The sequence below is a fragment of the Sciurus carolinensis genome, chromosome 6, assembly GCF_902686445.1.
Source record: "Sciurus carolinensis chromosome 6, mSciCar1.2, whole genome shotgun sequence".
Lineage (NCBI taxonomy): Eukaryota > Metazoa > Chordata > Mammalia > Rodentia > Sciuridae > Sciurus > Sciurus carolinensis.
In genome coordinates, this window is record NC_062218.1 from 75975281 (window position 1) to 75996074 (window position 20794).

Below are 20794 nucleotides of genomic sequence, written 5' to 3' on the forward strand. Positions count from 1 at the left end.
AAATGAAACATCCCTAGTTTTTCTCACTGTTCTCATAGATAATGCAGGTATTATAATACACTTAATTTTATAGGATTGTTTGGAGGGTGAAATGCTAGTTCATATAAAGTACTTAGTATACTCCCTGGAACTTGCCGAGTATTCAATATGTGTTGGTATTTTTATTAGCATGACAACCATTTAAATGTGTCCTTGGTACAGAATACAGATACATACATAAGTCCCTCCTCTATACTCTTTCTAAATATTTCTCAAATATCCTTCTCCTTTTCTTTCTTCACGATTATACCTCGTGTTCTAGTCAGCTCTGACTGCTACACAAAGTATCATAGTATAGGTGAATTGAATAGCAGACTTATTTTCACAGTTCTGGGGGCTCCAAGTCCAAGACCAAAATGCCAGCTGATTCAGGTCCTGTTGAGGACCCTTGTGTTTGTCAGCTTTATGTTTCTGTGACCAAAATACTTGACCAGAACAACTTAGAAGCGGGGAAGTTTATGTTGGCTAGGTTTCAGAGGTTTAGTGTATGAATGACCTGGTCCCATGGCTTTGGAGCTGTGATGAGGTGGAGCTTCATGGCTGAAGGTCTTGTCAAAGGAAAACTGCTCAGTTCATAGTGAGATCAGGAAGCAAAGAGAAGGGAAGGGACCACAGGGAAGATGCACCTTTCCAAGGCAAGCCCCCAGGGACCCACCTCCTCCAGCCAGACCCCATCTGCCTACAAGTTAGCACTCAGCCAGTCCATTCAAATTAGGATAAATTGATTAAGTTACAGTTCTCATCTAATTATTTTACCTATGAACATTTCTGCATTGACACAGGAGCTTTTGGGGATACCACGAATCCATAACTACCCTCTTGACAATGTATCTGTCTTCTCACTGTCCCCTCACGTGGCAGGGAGAGAGGTTCCTCTCATATTCCTTCTTGTAATGTCGCTAATTCCTTCATGAAGCCTCCACCCTTGTGATCTAATCACCTTCTGAAGGCACACCTGAAATCCATCACAGTGGGACTCAGGGCTTTAACGTACAAATCTGAGGAGTCAGGAACTTAGTCCAGTCCATGGCACCTGGGTTACTTCACCCGTTATCTCAGGCTATTGCTACTGTGTAGAGACTGATATTTCTGGATTCACATCGGTCTTCATTCCATACTGAAGAATTCTGATTATGTCATTTAAATCATTCTGTGACGATCCTTAGACTATATAATAAAAGGAAATTTCTACTACTCCCCATATAAACTTTATATGCCCTAGCCATACTTACCTGGTGCTGTTGCTTAAAAGTGACATGTTCAGATAAATCTGGACCTAGCATAGCTGAGCTCACTCTCACTTGATTTTATCATTTATGCTGGTGAAAGAGAAGGAATGAAATTGGATTCAGTTTCTTTCTTGATACCCATCATGAATAGACTTTCCCACTTTTCTAAAGAATTAACTCCTCCTATAATTTTTCTTTATTTATCTTGAAAAAATTACCAATGAGTCATTACTTCCTACTCCTTTGAAAACTACATAAAACAGTCATGCATGTTTATTGCTTCTATTTAAGAGTGAACAAAAAAAAAAACCTTTTTTAATAGATGACTATTATCTTCCATTCAACTTTTGACTAATGAAAATAGAGTGTCTGGCTTTTCGGAATGTATTGCTAGAATTTTTATTTAGACCATTGCCAAAGAATCTATATAAAACTTAATTAGACAGTAAAAATGCCAGTTTTTCAAGGCTATTTTGTCTTATAATATTAATGACATTGAAAACATTACATTTTGTCCTTGACCTAGTCTGTGAATGACCTTGGCTGGCATCAAAATGGTGATCCATTCATACCATGGCTGTGTAGCTGACCAAATCACAAGTTCTTAGGTCTAAATTGTAAGTTTGCAACTTTTTCCATGTATTACTTATTGCAATTGTCATTGTTTAAAATTACTTCCAATGTATGATTCAGTGCCTATGCTGTTCTTTAAGAAATATATGGTCCTCAAAGTAAGTTTGTGTGATCACACTGTAATTAAATTGATCAACTGGTAAAACATTAAAGATCCAGAAATAAAGTAAAATAGGGTTGCTAGTGCTAGATGAATAGGAAGTTGGGACAGGTAATCTGGGAAGTTAATAATTGAATCATAATTTTATTAAAAAATGCATGGTTGGCACAATGCCTCAGGCCATAACACCATACTTATTAGTTTACACATTGTAAAACCCAAAAAGTTGAAAAGAAGAAAATGATATTTTTATATATTTTTTTCTTTTGGAAGAAAAGTACACTATATCAAAGGTGAAGTTTGAATTTCACTGGGCCAAAAGGCAGTAACAAATGATCCTCACAAAGTACTCTTTGAGTTGCCTTATCATAACTGAAATAGGCTGCCTCATAAAATAACATGAAACCAGTTACAAAGACCCCTTCTTCCAACTAATGGAATGTCAAAAATATTTTTGTTCCTTCTTGCACTTGAAGACCATAATGTCCTTGTGTAATACTTTTTCTTATTTTGAAATCTGTGCTTTGTGCTTGTTCCATCTTCGCATTCATGTTACTGTGACTATAATCTTCATGACATTCTCCATTCTTCCCCCTTTCTTCTCTCTCCATAGCTCTCTGAACACACCTCTCTCTGTCTTTCTCTCCTGGTTGCTTCTTCTAAGTTGCTCTGTATCCTCACTGTGACCCCCACCCCTTTCTTATTTCAACCTTTCACTGTCTTCTCCGAATCCAGTGTTGAACCTGAGATTGGGGACTTCAAGTATATTTGCTGTAGCTCCTTCGATTTCCTCACCAACTGGACTTCTCTTTCACCTGCTAGCCACCAGGCCAATTCGTGCCACACAGTCCTCTTCTTTTATCAGTCAATTAGTGGTACTCTGTAATGGATACTAATTTATTCTAGGTAACCTTAACTGAGCCATCTCCGCTTCTCAGAAATCCTTTGGATTATCTTTAATTGATTCTTAAGTAATCTTTGAAACAGAGCCCGCTGCCCATAAGTCTTATGTTTAATACCTTCTATCCACTCTATACAAGAGATTAAAAACAACATGATGTTATCTCATTCAACTGTCCTTAATTTCATTTCTTCTTGTTGTCTCCCTTGTGGATACTGCTTCTCCTACCTTACATGAGAAAGTAAGCCACAGGATTGACTACAGTCAGTCCTCCTGATTATACTATTCATCTATGTCTCCTTCACTTGGCACCTTCCATCATAAATACCTCTCCTCCTCCGGGTCTTTTCCCTCCATCTGAAAACATGCCTCCCTTTCCACTGCCTAGAGGAGCTTACTCATAACATTGCTGCTTTATCAAGTTACCGCCCTGCCTTTCCCATGCTTTACCAACAGACTTCTCCAGTACTTCACACTCATCACCTTCTGTTCACTGCTAAGCACTGAAAGTACCTTGCTTATTCTTTTTCCTTCTTTACCCACAACCTGGACACCAAGTCCACTGGTCTTTCTCCTCATGTGCTTATCCTTAAATTCCTTTGCAAAAATCAGAACTGATAACCACCCTAACCTTGAAAGTTCACCCTTGGTTTTCAAGACACTCTTTTTATTTTCCTGCTGACTAGAGGTCATGGCTCTTTCTTCTTGTGACAAAACTCTGAAGCATATGTTCTCAAGATTGCCTCTGCCTTTTTTTTATATCATGGTAGTAATTTTCAGATCTTCCAGAGTCTGACTTGTCTCTCTGCTTACAGGCACACATTTTCTTCTACTTTTAGACATTTTCACCTGGGTTTCTTTCTGATGTCTCATCTTCAGGAAACACAAAAATTGTCAACATTGCTCCTCCCTCTTGCCCCAGTTGCTCCAATCTCAGTGTTATTCTTTCTCCTTTCCTTTTCCTTCTTCCTCTTAATCCTTTTCTTGCTTTCCTAACCTAGACACCACTGTGGTTTTGTTCACTGCAGTCATCGACTTTTTGTCAAAACCGAATAACCATCCAGATCAATTCTGCTTTCAGAAATTATGATTTGAAAGTCTACAGACTTACTGGATCCCTGGTGATTAGGTCCCACCATCTGTATATTTTTAGGCTTTCTAGTTGTTCTCTGGTTTGGGAGCACTGCAGTAGACTCTCTCTCTGTCCTGTGTGTCCATTCCTTTCTGTTCATTGTGAGAGCTGCTCATCTGCTGTTTTGCCTCAGGCCTTCGCTGTTACCTATTTAGCTTACTGTAGTAGTTACCTGTGTCCCTGCCTCCTGTCTTCTTGCCACCAACCTGTTTACTTTCCTATGAGACTAAGCTCTGTTTTGATCATGCCACACCTCTTCTTGGAAATGTTAAATGGCTTTCCATTTGCTATAAAATAATTCTTTGTTGCTTAACCTGGCCCTCAGGAACCCTTCACAACCTGATGCTGAAACATCTTCTCATTACTCACCTTCATAGACCTTTAACTCCAGTCAAGCAAGGTGCCAACATACCTGTAATCCCAGTGATACAGGAGGCTGAGGCAGGAGGATCACAAATTCAGTGTCAACCTGGGAAACCTAGCAGGAGCTTGTCTCAGTAAAAAATAAAAAGAACTGGGGATGTAGCTCAGTGGTAAAGCACTCTATATTCAATCAATCCCCAGTATCAAAAAAAAAAAAAAAAAAAAACTCTAACCCAAAGGTACAATTTATAGATTTACTTATTTGCTGTTTTGCCTCTCTTTATGCTATTCCTACTACATTAATATCAATAGTTATATATTTGAATACTGCTCATCTTCAAGGTCAAACTTGAAGATGAAATTTTTTCTTCACAAAGGTTTCCCTCATACTGTACATGGAACATACCTGTTTCTCCTCCTGAACATTTGTATAATTAGGTTTCTCTCTTATAATACATAACTCCTACTGTTAATCTTTTTTGTTTAAAGAATGTGGGAGCTCATGAAGTCCTCAGAAAAAGTTTTTCAAGGGAAAATAAAACAACATTGTATGGGATATTCTCATTTTTCTTTGCTATATCCATTTGAAGAGAAGAGAAAACCATTTAGGGAATAACTTATTGAAAGAGCCGAATCCCAGAGTAAAAGAAAAAACAGTCCTTTATGTCCTACAGCAGCTTGTATTGAAAAAAAAAAAAATGATACTTTTTCCCCCTCTGGTCTCAAACCGATTTGGGCACTTGCTTACGTAGCTTACATTCCAGATGGATATCAGACAGGCATCTAAGGAAATAGGTAACCTGCTGTTTTGATCAAGAGAGTAAAAAGCTTATACGTCAGGAAATTCTGACCATTATTTTTCTAGTCCCCTGATAATTTTTTGTCTCCTCTTCCATGAGCAGCTGTGGAAAAGATTGAAGCCTGCTGGACTATCTACTTTAACCATTGTGGACTAAAACCCAGTGAGGATTTCCCATCTATAAAATAAATAAAGCCAGACTCTCAATACCCCAGACGTCCCTCAGCAGTACAGATCTCCAAGAGAGATGGATGTATGAAGGCATCCCTCCTGTATATTCCATTCAAAACCCAGAACCAACAGGTGTCCCTCTCTTGGTTCCCAAGAACTTGGTATAGCATGCCTGTCCAAATTCTGCAACTTGTGGCTTATTTGCTGAACACTTTGTTGTTCAAGTTTATAATCTAAGAACCATTTTTAATAACTTTATGATATAACTTGGAGAAGTGGCCCTTAACCCTTTTGTATAACATTTTAAGAGTAACTTAGGCTTGATGTTGAGAAGGGGAATAGAGGTTTTTGTGTCACTGTTGGAAATAGCAAATCCAGAAATAACAATAGGATAAATGCTATAAAGAAAAGAATAAGAATCATAGCAGACAAAGATGGTAACTTAAGTACCCTCCAGACTCTGGATATAACCTCCAAAATGAGATGGCATAATGCCTATTCCTAGAGTGAGTCATAGACAACAGCCATAAGACAACAGCCACAGTAGTGAAGATTGTCTCTTTGCCTCTGTAGTGGCCCTGCTCAAAATCAAAAACTGCCACAGAAAGCAAGAGAAAGTGTAAGTGTGCATGCCAACCAGAACAGATAGTGTGTTGAGCAAATGCAACAAGATTACAGGACAGACTGAACACATAGTCCTGACATACCGAGGAGCTTTTGGCAGAGGAAAGTATGCACGGAGAAGTCCGAAGCAAAAAACAAGATATCAGAGGCTAAGTTATACATCATCTCAACCAAAGTTGGGAGAGAAACAGGTGAAAATACCTGTCCTGTAGTTGGTTGTTTTTCCAAGTCAAGGCACTAAGTAATATGTCACAGGAAAGCAGGGAGCTGAATCTCCAAATTTTAGTTCCTGTGTTCCAATTAGGAAAATTTAAAGTCAGACACGAAAAGCCATACAAGAGAACTTTATTATAAGTGAGAATAGGGTGGAATGAGGTGAAAATAAAGTAAAAGCAAAGTGAAACTTAAGCAGAGAGCACTATCTAGGGAGAGTGGGCCATATCCAAGCAGAGAACAACATGGGAGAAAATACTGTCTCCAAATTTATTACTGTTCGATGTTTACCAGAACATGGGACCTTTTTCTTCACTCCTTGACAATCAGGTGTTCAGCTCCTCCTTTACCGTGGGCAGTAAAGATTTTTACCTCAGTGCGTCCTCTCCAGAACTTTCATGGTGGTTGTTCTGTTCAGGTTGCTTCATCTACAAGTCAATCCCCTGTTAATGTAGGAATTGGGTCAGTGGCCAGTCAGAAGTTACCTTACTGTCCCTGCACACAAAAGAATCCTCCCTTCTGAGCTAGTAGAGACACTAGGCACCATACCTTCTGGTTTTATCTTGACTTTTTGGTTCCTGTCAAGAGTTAGTCTCATAGCCGGGTGTGGTGGCAACACACCTGTAATCCCAGCAGCTTGGAAGTTTGAGGCAGGAGTATCGCAAGTTCAAAGCCAGCCTCAGCAACTCAGTGAGGGCCTAAGCAACTCAACGAGACTGTGCCTCTAAATAAACTATAAAAAGAGATTGGGGATGTGGCTTAGTAGTTAAGTGCCCCTGGGTTCAATCCCCAGTACAAAAAACAAACAAACAAAAAAATTAGTCCCATAAATTCTTCTTTCTTGAGGCATCCCTCCACCATTATCTCCTTTACTTCTGTTAGTTTATCCTCAAAGTTTGTGTTCCAGAGTTTTTTCTACAGGTTATCTGCTACAAATTATTTACTCATCTACCTTGGCAGTAACTTAAAGAAAACTTGAAGATTAATTTAAAATAAACATGTGACCTTGCATTTCACTGCTCATTGCAAGCTACTACCTGACAACTACTTTTTCCTATAGGGCATATACCTGTGCACATTTGCCTGCGTGTATGTATATATGTATGTTTATATATACCCTACATCTTAATATGTATATAATCTTGGAAAGAAGATGCATATATAATCCATCCTCTCATCTATTTCATTTTACACAATGCCTTTTTATGGTAAAGAAATACATTTCTTGGGGGCTAGGGAGATAGCTCAGTCGGTAGAGTGCTTGCCTTATAAGCACAAGGCACTGGGTTCTTTCCCCAGCACCCCCTCACCCCCCCCCAAAAAAAAAGAAAAAAAGAAATACATTTCTTGAATAACACGGAATAGTTAAAGTTTGTTTGGAACTCTTATTAAATATTCTGCATTTCATTCATTATGTCCTCACTAAATCCACATCTTATTTGGGAAGTACTAATATTATATTCAATTTACAGATAGGGAAATTGAGACTCCAAAGCAGTTAAGTGATTTAACTAAGGACACACAGTTAGTAAATGACCCTCAAATAATCTGGCTCCAGAGTCCTTGTTCATAACTACAATACTATTCCAGGTTTTTGAATGTATAAATTGTGCATGGTCATAACTTTTCACCTTCCATGCCTACTTTTTCTTTTCTAATTTAATTAGCTGAGAACCCATATTCAAAAAAGATCTTTTTAAATTGAATTTGACAGGAGCAAGTTATAAACTTTCATATAAACAACTTTCAAGAAAGTAAATAATGTGACATAATTAGGATGCATAAATTTGAAATGAGAAATCAAAATTGGTTTGTAGAAAAGAGTAAAAATGTTGCATAGTTATTTCAAATTCTGTTGTACGGTTTTTAAAAGATAATGTAAATCTCTGTGATTTCCAATTAATAAGTAATTAAAGTGAATGATATTTTAACCTTACACACATTTAGTTAGGGTCTTGAAGAAGGGCAGTGGTTTCCCTAGCACCATCCTCCCCCTTGAGACCAGAGTGCAATAAATATTTAATTCATTATTATATGGTATAGTTAAGCTGCTTTGCTTTATCATCATGAAAAGAGATTTTTTTTTTTTTTTTTAATATACAAATGTGTCCCACCAAGTTGGTAAATGGATTAACTTTACCAGGAAAAAAGACAAAAGGATGAAACGAACACAGAACAACATAAGACAACTTAGAATTCTTGTCAACCTATTAAAAATGGGCTTAAAGAGTAAAAACCACTCCATGTGGGGCTTGCAAAACACAGGAACCAAAAAACTGTATGACTACTCATTCATTTATCTTATCTACTAATGTCTAACCCGTGACTCCTGGAGTTAAATAGACCCCAGTTCTCTTGTTCTTAAATAAATAAATAAAAGCATAATTTTGAGCCTAGGAAAAGATTAAGCTATAACACCTACCTTACATTTTGTAGTAATGTCAGACACTGAACCAATTCAACCATTACAGTTTGAATTTCACATGAAAGGGGAGAAAACATGGGGTGCGGGGGAAGCTGGAATTAAAAATCCACAAAAATGAAAAGCTACATGTGACAGGGACAATAGAGAAAGAAAAAGTAATAGTCATCTTTGGGTGCAAAGACTTGGGTTTTTATACGCAAGCGACGAAACAGCTGAAAGGGAAATGAGGAAAACAACTCCATTTGCAATAGCCTCAAAAAAAAAAAAAAAAAATACTTGGGCATCAATCTAACCAAAGAGGTAAAAGATCTCTACAATGAAAACTACAAAACACTGAAGAAAGAAATTGAGGAAGACCTTAGAAGATGGAAAGATCTCCCATGTTCTTGGATAGGCAGAGTTAATATTGTCAAAATGGCCATACTACCAAAAGTGCTATACAGATTCAATGCAATTCCAATTAAAATCCCAATGATGTATCTTACAGAAATAGAGCAAGCATTCATGAAATTCATCTGGAATAATAAGAAACTCAGAATAGCTAAAGCAATCCTTAGCAGGAAGAGTGAAGCAGGGGGTATCGCAATACTAGAACTTCAACTATACTACAAAGCAATAGTAACAAAACAGCGTGGTATTGGCACCAAAATAGACAGGTAGATCAATTGCACAGAATAGAGGACATGGACACAAACCAAAATAAATACAATTTTCTCATACTAGACAAAGGTGCCAAAAATATGCAATGGAGAAAAGATAACCTCTTCAACAAATGGTGCTGGGAAAACTGGAAGTTCATATGCAGCAGAATGAAACTAAACCCCTATCTCTCACCCTGCACAAAAAATGGATCAAGGACCTTGAAATCAGGCCAGAGACCCTTCATCTTATAGAAGAAAAAGTAGGTCCAAATCTTCAACATGTCGGCTTAGGATCAGACTTTCTTAACAGGACTCCCATAGCACAAGAAATAAAGGCAAGAATCAATAACTGGGATAGATTCAAACTAAAAAGCTTTCTCTCAGCAAAGGAAACTATCAGCAATGTGAAGAGAGAGCCTACAGAGTGGGAGAAAATCTTGGCCACTCATATTTCAGATAGAGCACTCATTTCCAGAATATATAAAGAACTCAAAAAACTCTACATGAAGAATACAAATAACCCTATCAACAAATGGGCTAAGGATATGAACAGACACTTCACAGAAGATCTACAAGCAATCAACAAACATATGAAAAAATGTTCACCATCTTTAGTAATAAGAGAAATGCAAATCAAAACTACCCTAAAATTCCATCTCACCCCAATTAGAATGGCGATTATCAAGAATACAAGCAACAATAGGTGTTGGAGCGGATGTGGGGAAAAAGGTACACTCATACGTTGCTGGTGGGGCTACAAATTAGTGCAGCCACTCTGGAAAGCAGTGTGGAGATTCCTTAGAAAACTTGGAATGGAACCATCATTTGACCCAGCTATCCCACTCCTCGGCCTATACCCAAAGGACTTAAAATCAGTGTACTACAGAGACACAGCCACATCAATGTTCATAGCTGCTCAGTTCACAATAGCCAGACTGTGGAACCAACCTAGATGCCCTTCAATTGATGAATGGATAAAGAAACTGTGATATATATATATATATATATATATATATATATATATATACACACACAATGGAACTGTGGTGTGTATATATATATATATATATATACACACAATGGAATATTATATATTATATATTATATTAATATTATATATTTTATATATATATACAATGGTATATTACTCAGCTATAAAGAATAATAAAATTATGGCATTTGCAGACAAATGGATGAAATTGGAGAATATCATGTTAAGTGAGATAAGCCAATCTCAAAAATCCAAAAGACGAATGATCTCACTGATAAGCGGATGATGACACATAATGGGGGGGTGGGAGGGGGACAAGAATGGAGGAAGGAGGGACTGTACAGAGAGAAAAGAGAGGTGGGAGGGGTGGGGGGAAGGAAAAAATAACGGAATGAATCAAACATCATTACCCTATGTAAAATGTATAATTATGCAAATGGTATGCTGTTACTCTATGTACAAACAGAAACAACATGTATCCCATTTGTTTACAATAAAAATAAATTTAAAAAAAAGACTTGGATCAAATTACTTTGGCCACTAATATGCAAATATTGTCAAAATAGGCAGGGGAAAGTTGTGGGGTTTTTTGGACAGTTTCCTCCCACTAGATAATACACATGGTATTCAGTCTGGGGATTGCCTTTATTTCTTAACACAATTGTTTCTCTTCCTTTTCTCTGTAAGGGCTTGTTCCAAGTTTGTTAGTAAGAATGAGCATTAAGATGCAAGTTGATTCCCATGTGCATAAAAATCCCCATCCCACCTGTGGCTGCTGTGTCTTTGTTTAAATGGATGATGATAAGCCTAAGCAGATACCTAGCTGCTTAGGGGTCAGTTGTTGCATATTCCTAAGAACTGCTCTGGATGTGGGTTTGGTATTCATTTTTCTCCATGTATAAATATAGTTATTTAACAACAGAGAATAAGTCATATACCCAAAGCTTTGGAGAAATAGAACCTTATTTCTAAGGAGAGGTGATGCCCTGATAATCTGATAGCTTTTGGAAGAAGATATACGACTAATTACTTTGACAGAGAAATAAAGGATTGGACGTGTGTAGACTTTTTAGAATAATGACATTGGCCAAGGAAATTTTTTTTAAAAATCAAATGAAATTTTGAATTTATATTCGTGGGTTTTTTTTTTTTTTTTTTTTTTTTTTTTTTTTTTTTTTTTTTTGTCTTGATGACTAGGGAACCAAATTAAAGAAAGGAAATGAACTTTGAGGTAAGCTGGCATTTTTCCAGCTTGAAGATCTACCACAAAGTAGTTCTGGGAACTGACATATTTAACACCCCATAAAAATATTTTCTTGCATGCACAGAGTTATCTTTAGTGTTAATTTTTCTGAGACATTGTGTCAGATTTAACTGGAGACTTCAGTGCTGAACTTGAGCCTGTTAAATCTTAATGACTATTCTGTGATGTCCTATCAAACTATCTATAAAACCTAACTGGCTATTCATTGCCAAATACAAAGTAACTAATTTCTAAAAATTGTGAGGCTGTCTAGAAAGATTCAAAATACAGATGCATTGTGCATTTTCATTGTATTTCAAAAGCTGGTGTGTTGGAAATTGCTGTTAGATGCCTGAGCATGCCTGTAGATAAGTGTTTGGAGCTCTTTAAAGACTGAGTAACTGGTAATGTAGTTAAAAAACTAGGTTAAGCCAGTCTTCAATTGTTAGTCGGCTGATTTCATGTTTGTTTTAGAACTCTGATCTCCTAAAAACTTTCATCATAATTTTACCTTATGAAACATTTATGAAGTGTGTAGAAAATTACTATGTCAGCTATGAACCCAAGTGACAAATTCCCCTTCCCATAGTTCCAAGACATTTTTTTCTCACAAGAAGAAAACTGTTTTACCTTTTCCTTAAAAGTCACAGACTTAATTGACACACACACACATATACACCCCCGCCAGTAGAACATTATCTGGCAACTTTGAAGTACATGGTTCAAATAGAATTACTCTAATAACAGTTCTTGCAAGGTCCATGTGGGTATGTCTCATCTAACTTGGTTATTCTCCTTAGATTCAAAATTATAGCCTGCAAATTGAAAATTATATATAGCTTTTGCAAGGCGAGACCATAATTCTAGGTTTTCACCATTTTTTCCTATCCCAATAAATCACACTCAAAGTAGGCCTGACACTAAACTGTCCTTTAACTTCCAGGACAGTCCTAGCTTAGCAATTGACAAAGCACTGTAGGTTCTCAGTAGACCTTGAGACTGAATGGAGAATTTGCTCACATTCTCTTCATCTCTGTAAAATATGCTCCAGGCCAGTACTGACTGTCTTCTATGCCTGTAAGTCCAGTAGCTCACCTGCCCAGTTCATTCTCAATCAGGCTTTCATCCTTGCCATATCAGTAAGGGTCAGGTTCAATCCATGTGAAAAGGTGGTTGCTATAGGCCTACAGTATGGTTATGGTTCCTGCACCCATTTTCACATCCAAGATAACCTACAAGCTACTTGAATGACCTTCCAGAGATTTGCAAACTGTGGGTCACAACGCAATGGTGAGTCCCATTGCCAACATACTTTAAGCAGAATGAAATGGAATGGAAAGGGATAACAGAGTAAGTGGAATAGAACAGAATAGACTGGGGACAAGATGTTAACTTAGGCTTCATAAAATTCTTCTTTTGAGATTGTATAGTTCACATATAAAATGAATTTCTTTTGGTGATTCCTGGTCAAAGAGTTTTAGTGTCAGCATCACTGAGTAGATTTGACTCCTCAGTGTCCCTGAAATTGGCATATCTATGGACATTTTGAATAAACTGAATTGATTCTGGGAAATGATCAAATAAACAATCACAGGGAAGAATCACTGGCCATGGAATGTTATTCATATGCAACTTTACTTACAAGTCTACAAGTCACAAGCCTAAATTTTGTTCAAGCCTCTGCAGCCCACTTTGTCCCTGCTGCAAAACCCAAATCTCTCTCTACAATTTTGTTACTGTTTCAATAGAGGGTAAAAGAAGTACTGAGCATTACAAATATAGATCTCAATTTTACTTTTAGTTTAGAATATTATCTTAGCCAGTCCTGTAAAAGCTGAATTATAAGTTAGTTCTTATTTAGTCATTCAACTAATTTTTGGACCCTATTTTGATGAACAAGGTTTAATTCTATATGATTGAGATAATGGTTTCATTGGGCTTATATTCTAGTAGGGGATCAAACAATGAGCAAAGGTGTAAACTGTATTAAGGTTTTCCAGAGAAGCAATAGGAGATACACCATAAAGTATTGGCTCATGTGATGATGAACACTGAGAGGTCTTCTTCACAATTTGCCACCTTGAACTGGGGACCCAAGAAGGCTTATGGTGTGTAGTTCAAAGGCCTAAGTCAGAGAGTGAATGTTGTGGGTTCCAGTTCACATCTGAAGACCTGCGAATCAGGAGTGCTGAGGGTAGGAGAAGATCGGTGTCCCAGTCCAATCAGTCAGGCAGAGGGAAGATAAAGCATTTCCAGGTTTTTATTCTATTTAGAGGGTGCCCACCTACATTGGCTAGGGCCCTCAGCTTTACTCAGTTCAAACTCTCAAAGGCTAATCTCTTCTGTAAACACCCTCATAGACACACCCAGAAATAGTTTAATCAGATATCTTGGCATCCCTTAGCCTAGTGAAATTGACATATAAAATTAACCATCACATATATTATATAACAAATTAGATGTTTATAAGTACTGTGAAGAAAGTGAATCAGGAAAGAGGGAGAGGGAGTGGAATACCAGATGCTGAGAGGTTCATTTTAAGTATGTTGGCCATAAAGTTTTCAGTGACTGAATGTGACCAAACTTCAACATATATGACAATGTGTTGGAGAAGTCCTGAAGTGGAAAGGAAATTCTAAAATTGAAGCTACATATAGGACTAGTGATCAAAAGTTAGGAATGCAAACTAACCAAATGAGGTGTATGGGGTTTCTTTGAACAGTTCGTAAACTTAATCCATAAGCTTTGCTGTTATCTATTCCACCCACAGTATTCTGATGCTGATTTGGAAGTTCATACATTTGTGCCTTGTCATCTTCTGAATACCTCTTGGTAAACTTGAATGCTGCTGGGTGACGAGGAATTTTGGAATTAGTGTTGACCCTTGTTAAAGTTCAGAAACACAATTGATAATTCTCACCAAGACTTGGCTCAGATCACTGAATCTTCCTCACCTCTATGTGTCTGTCAATTTTAAAATAAAAACCCATGTTTCAGAAATAAGATCTTTGGATATCTTTTTTTTTTTTTTTTTTTTTTTTTTTTTTTTTTTTTTTTTTTACTAATTTAAATATAATGTATGCCTACTCTTGGAAATAGAGCAAAAAATATCTTAAATCCACACCATTTTACAGTTGTGTTCCTTGTTTTATTTTGATGAGTTTGTTTTAGTAACACATCTCAAATTGTTAGAATCAGAAGGTCAGTGAGGGAAAATTAAAACAAGCACTTTAGAAGATTGTAAACACAGAACAAATTTCAACCTCATGTAAATGCAGTGTGATTTCCATAATAAAGCCATTATTGTTATCACTGGTGCATAGCTTAAAGACTGCAATTACAACGAAAACATAATATTGCACTACATTTTCCTTAAAAATGGCAATTAAATTCATTGAAATCATATTTTCCACAAAAAAATTAAAGGATGTGATATATTCCCAATGGAGTCTACCAACTCCTTGAAAATACTTTCTTAGTGATAGTAGTACTCACTTATCCATTTGCTAATTTTCTTCCTTTCTATAAGTAATTTCTTCCACTAAAACGTTTTCTAAGTACTTTGTTTTTCACAATAGTGACTCCTTGCTAATTTAAGTATTTAAATACTTTGATGATTTCACTTTTTTTCTCCCTGTAGTAGAACTTCATCTTGACACAAGCCTGATTTCCTTAGTATACTCTTTTTTCCATTTTCTCAATTGTAATAAAATATATATAGCATAAAATTTAACATTTAACTATTTTCAGTGTGCAGTTCAATATTATTAAGTACATTGACAATGTGGTGGAGTCATCTTTGCTATCAAAATTTCCAGAACTTTCTCATCATCCCAGACAGAAACTATATCCATTTAAAAACTTGCTATTCTCCCTTCCTCCCATCTCCTGGTAACCTCTATTCTATTTTTCATGTTCATCTCTATAAATTTACTTATTCATGGACCTTCACATAAGTGAAATTGTCCTTTTGTGTAGGGCTTATTTCATTTAACAAAATGCTTTCAAGATTATCCATCTTATAGCATATATCAGAATCATATTCCTATTTAAGTCTGAGTGTCTTAGTCTGTTTTGGCTACTACAACAAAATATCAGAGATTGGTTAGCCTACAAACAACAAAAAAATGTGTATTTATCATGGTTTGGAAGGCTGAGAAGTCCAAGACCAAGGTACCAACAGTTTGTTGTTTGCTAAGGGCCCTACTTTCTGGTTTATAGAAGATGACTTCTTGTTGTGTCGTCACATGATGGAAGAGGCAAGGCAGCACTGAGTTCTCTCTTACCAGAGTACTTTAGAAGAAATGTCTAAATTCCATTTTCCATTTTGTCATTGATGAGTTTCAGAAATTCTTTATATATTCTGAATAACATAGTATTTTATATACATATCTTTATCACTTGGGCCCAATACTTTGTTTGGGGAGCCTCTTTTTAATGAGAACATTGACATGGTTGTTTTATGTTAACTAGTCAAGTCCTAAATATTAGTTGTTTCTAACATTGCCAATGATAAATTCCTTATTCAGTAAACATAGATTTATAGGCAGCAAAGAACTTGAGTAGCTCACCAAATCTGAGACAACTTGGAAAATAATAAACAAAAGTGATTTCCACCAAATAGGGCATGAATTTTAAATTTGCCAAATGGAATCTATAGCAGTTATTTAACATGCCCTCCCCCCACGTTCATGGCCATCACCCACCCGCAACAATTCTTCTCCTGCTGAGGCCCCAAAGAGGGTAATGACAAAGCTGATGAAGCTTAACTTTCAGGACCTCTCACCTGCATAGAATGCCTTGGAGTTCCTGTTTTACATGGTTTTACACTTAAGAAGCCCCCCCAGGTTTTATGAGCTTCAAGTCCATAAAACCCAGATATGCCTCTAAACACGGTTCTTCTTTGAATTCATGCCTTCATCTCTGATGCACTTCTGGAAAGCCAGTGTGGGGCTGTTGTTCAGTACACTGAGGTATTCTAATGGGCTTTCTTCCTTTCAGAGTTTCTGGTCTGTAGAGCCAAGCTACCACACTTTTCTGCAGAGTTCTGGAAAAACATGGGCTCTGGGTATTTCTATTCAGCCCTGGTATGTTCTGTTGGCTTCTCCACCAGGTCCTGTCAGCATATAGCACTTGCTTTGCTCTAATTACTAAAAAGAACTTTCAGGCCAAATTTTGGAAATTTGGGTCCTAGTTGTCTGTGTAAATTGGGCATATAAATTGGGCATGTCTTTTTGTACTCTACACAGTGCCATAAATAGAACTTTGTACTTACACAGTGAAAGCAAAGAGGAGAATTGCCCAGGCTGCCTCCAGTCACCACTAGAAGGGTATCCAAGTGAGGGTGGTGCAGCCTAGCATGAAGTGACAGAAGGCTGAGAGGTCTTGGGTTTAAGGGGAGGAATGACAGGAGAGGGAGATGAGTAGATCAGCTAGGTAAATACATTAAGAAAAATGTATTTATTTATTTTGGGGGGAAGGGGATGGAGGCGTATCAGGGATTGAACTCAGTGGCACTCAACCATTGAGCCACATTCTGAGCCCTATTTTGTATTTTATTTAGTTGCTTAGCACCTTGCTTTTGCTGAGGCTGGCGTTGAACTCACGATCCTCCTGCCATAGTTTCCCGAGCTGCTAGGATTACAGGCAGGTGCCACTGGGCCCAACAATAATAATGTATTTGAATACATTAAAAATAAGGGGAATGCATTTCTCAGTAACAGAAAGGGTAGTTACAAAATATGGAAAGGGAAGAAACTACAATTAACCCTGTTGTATTGGGTTGGAATTGAAAGTATTGGTGTGAACTAATGATTTTCACTATTTGAAGATAGATACAGAAATATACAATAGTCATCTCCATCTGTGATTTCAGTTATCCATGATCAACATTTTTCAGAAAATATTAAATGGAAAATTTCAGAAATAAGTCATTCATGTTTTAAATTGCACACCATTCTGTATAGCATGATTAAGTCTTATGCCATCCAGATCCATCTAGCTAGAATATAAATCATGACTTTGTCCAGTATATTCAGTGTACACTACCTGCCCATTAGTCACATAGTAGCCATCTTGGTTATAGTATCAACTGGAGCAGTATTGCTTTGTTTGTGCTCAAGTAACCATTAATAAAGTCTCACAAGTGCAAGAGTGATGCTAGCAATTTGGATATATCAAAGAGAAGTCATAAAGTAAAAGAAAATGTCTCAACTTCATCATGGGTATATATATTTAGGAATATATAACCATATATTATATATATAAACAGTGTATATAAGGTTCAGTACTATTTATAGTTTCAGGCATCCTCTGGGTTCTGAGAATGTATCCTCCAAGAATAAGGGAAAACAGCTGTAGATGTAAGTATGTGTGTTGGGGTGGGGTGCATGCATCTAATTTCTAGCTCTGGTTACTGAGAGAGTGTAGGAGCAGCAAAAACAATGACCATACCTAGCCCCAGACCATGGTTTCAAAATATCATTCTCTCCTAAGAGAAAACAGGACTAGGGAAGTAAACCTTTGAGATATCTTGAGCCAATAACAAGTAGGTGCTAACAGGATAATGAGGAACATAAGAAAGGCATAGAAACCCTCTTGAAGCAGCTCCCAGTATGGACAATTTGGGCATCAAAATGAATGAAAATAAGAATAGATAATAACTCACAAAATAAAATAGAAATATAGGAGTTCCTATTATAAAAATAAATAAAAGAACAAATCAAATACTTGATAAAGAAAAAGATACACAGTTTCCAAGTAATGCCACATAAGATACTTATTAATTATAAAGGTCTTGTCCTTTGTAAAGGCTCACTTTACAGTGGAGAATCTGGGAAACCACTACCTTCGTCAAGTGACTAAAATGAGCATCTTCCCTAGGACAAATGGAATTCTTATGCTATTAAGAGTGCTATTAAGAAGAACTTAGCATCACTTGTGTGATTTCTGCCAGAGTCTACAATCTAAATCTAATCCGGAAAAAAAATCACATAGAATCAAATTTAATGGCACTCTAGAAGAAAAACTGTTTGGTAATCATCAAAAGTATCTGTGTCAGAAAAATCAAAGACACAGAACCACTTGGGATTAAAGAAGACTACAGAACGTGTCAGTCATACAAGGCTGGATCTTTCTGTACAAAGGAAGTTATTAGAATAATTCAGACATGGGGATGGTAGTGATGTTTCAAAGTTAATTTCCCTATTTGATGATATTGTGTCTACACAGGAAAATGTCTTTGTAGAAAATATACATCAGAGTATTCCTAGGGCAAAGGAGGATCAGGTTGGCAACTTCAAAATGAATCAAAAATTTAAGATATGACTTTAGTGTTAATTGATGATGGTGGGTAAATAAGACTCTGAGATCTGTCAGGAGAGTTGTCAGTAGTATAGTTCTTTCTGATATCTTTCAACAGCTTGAACATATGTTTATTGTGGCTTCTAATATCTCATTCACTTTCTAAATCTTATAAAAGTTGTCACCTAAATATTAAAATCCCCTCTTTAAAGTTATTCCTAAACCCAAATATCAAATAAAATTCAAAATAGACAAATAGAAATGGTAATAAAGTTCCTTGGGTATGAAAAAAAAAAAAGAACCCTGTTTAGAAAACCACTGAAACGCATTGCTTGAGAACACAAATGAGAGAATGAATTCAGTGTTGATGGTGAATTCATCACTTCATCTTTGCTCTTAACAATCACAATATATTTTCATGTCTTCTGAGTAAAAAAAAAAAAGAGTTGAATACATGTTTTCCATCACCCAAAAAATGTATAAGACTTCTGATCTTAAATGCCTGGTTGGGATATGCTAATTTGGGGAGCACACTCCGTCCTTCTGTTCTGGTGGAACAGATTTACCAGACTCCATAGTTGATGTGGTACTTCCTGTACAGTCCAGCAGGTGGTAGTCTAGGAGAAGGACAGTTCTCTTCCTTCCCAGTCACCAGGCCTAACAGCAGACCCATTGGAAAAGCAGAAAGAATGTGGACTCAGGGATATGCATTACCTTCTTTGGCTTGAGAATAGGATTTCCAAGATTGTTCTGTTAAAATGGGTTCTTAGGCATAGAGTATCTATCACAGGAAAGAAGTAAAAAATATTTTTGTGTATATGTATAACTATGTAGTCTTATAAAGCTCAACATTCCTTTTTCTTTTTTAACCATTTCTAGAAATTCCCCTGATTTTATACCTCTTTGCCCTGATTTCTATGGCATGGCTCTGGGGAGGACTGCACATGGCCTACCGACAGTTCTGGATGTTGGTCCTCTTTGTCATTTTCAACAGTCTGCAGGTAAGCCTTATGGTCTGGTTAGTGACAAGACACATTCAATGAATACATGATATTGAGTGTCCATACCAAAGATTTAAGAGTCTATGTATAGAATGCACTTAGTAGCATCATACAGAGTTATAGAATAAATAAAAGGGGGCTAAATCTTTAACATCTGAAATATGGCTAGGATTCTAACTTGCTTATCCTATAGATAGGGAAGATATAAGAATTTATTCTTCTTCTCTTTGTTACATTCAAGTAAACTATAAAATATGTTTTTTCACAAGATTGATGTCAATGAACTTTGCAGGCAACCATGTAGGAACTATGCACATGAACTATGGCTATGTCTAGAAATCAGATAAGCTGAAGAGTGAAACAGCAGTGACTAAGCAATCCCATTAAGCCTAATGCTTAAGAGTATATGAAGATGTTTGGTTTTCCTAAGAAATGAATTGATATCCCTGTGTCCCGCAGTGTCCAACTTTAGTTTGTGAGTTTTCCTGACTAGCATAACTAGAAATTATATAACTGCCCCAGAATTAAAGCTTTTAGTGCTTTTGTTAAATGGAAAAATACATGCCATAATTAACAAATAGGATAAATGAATACTTTAACTTATTTTCCAAAGTGAAAAGATCTGTCCTAGACTAAATAATTTGTTCAATTTATCAGAAGTACCTCTACCTAGTACTTATTTTGGACACCATCTTGCAAGGAACACGTGTGTATCTTTATGTGTGACTCTTTAAAAGACAAATTCTTCAGTCAGAACATAGCTTACATGGTGGTATCTAATCTAGGTATAATGTCATTCTAGGAAGGGAAAAATACATAATACCTTAAAGATTAGGAATCAAGTTGATACAAATTGATATATGGACCTCTCTATACATGTAACTGAACACCTACTCCTGCCCAGCAATGTACTAGTGCTTCCAGTTCCCCGGGTGGAGAAGACATCTCTGCCCTTCTACGGTTTGATGATTCAAGGGAGTAAAAATT

The 20794-nt window shown here is 36.7% G+C and overlaps 1 protein-coding gene across 1 annotated transcript in view; it reads left to right on the forward strand.

Moving 5' to 3' along the window:
- Adgrv1 (adhesion G protein-coupled receptor V1) overlaps positions 1–20794 on the forward strand; it is a 583921-nt gene that overhangs the window by 501973 nt on the left and 61154 nt on the right. Inside the window, exon 87 of the mRNA XM_047556631.1 lies at positions 19686–19807. Within this exon, the coding sequence (XP_047412587.1) occupies positions 19686–19807 (122 nt within the window). The remainder of the gene's footprint in view (positions 1–19685; positions 19808–20794) is intronic.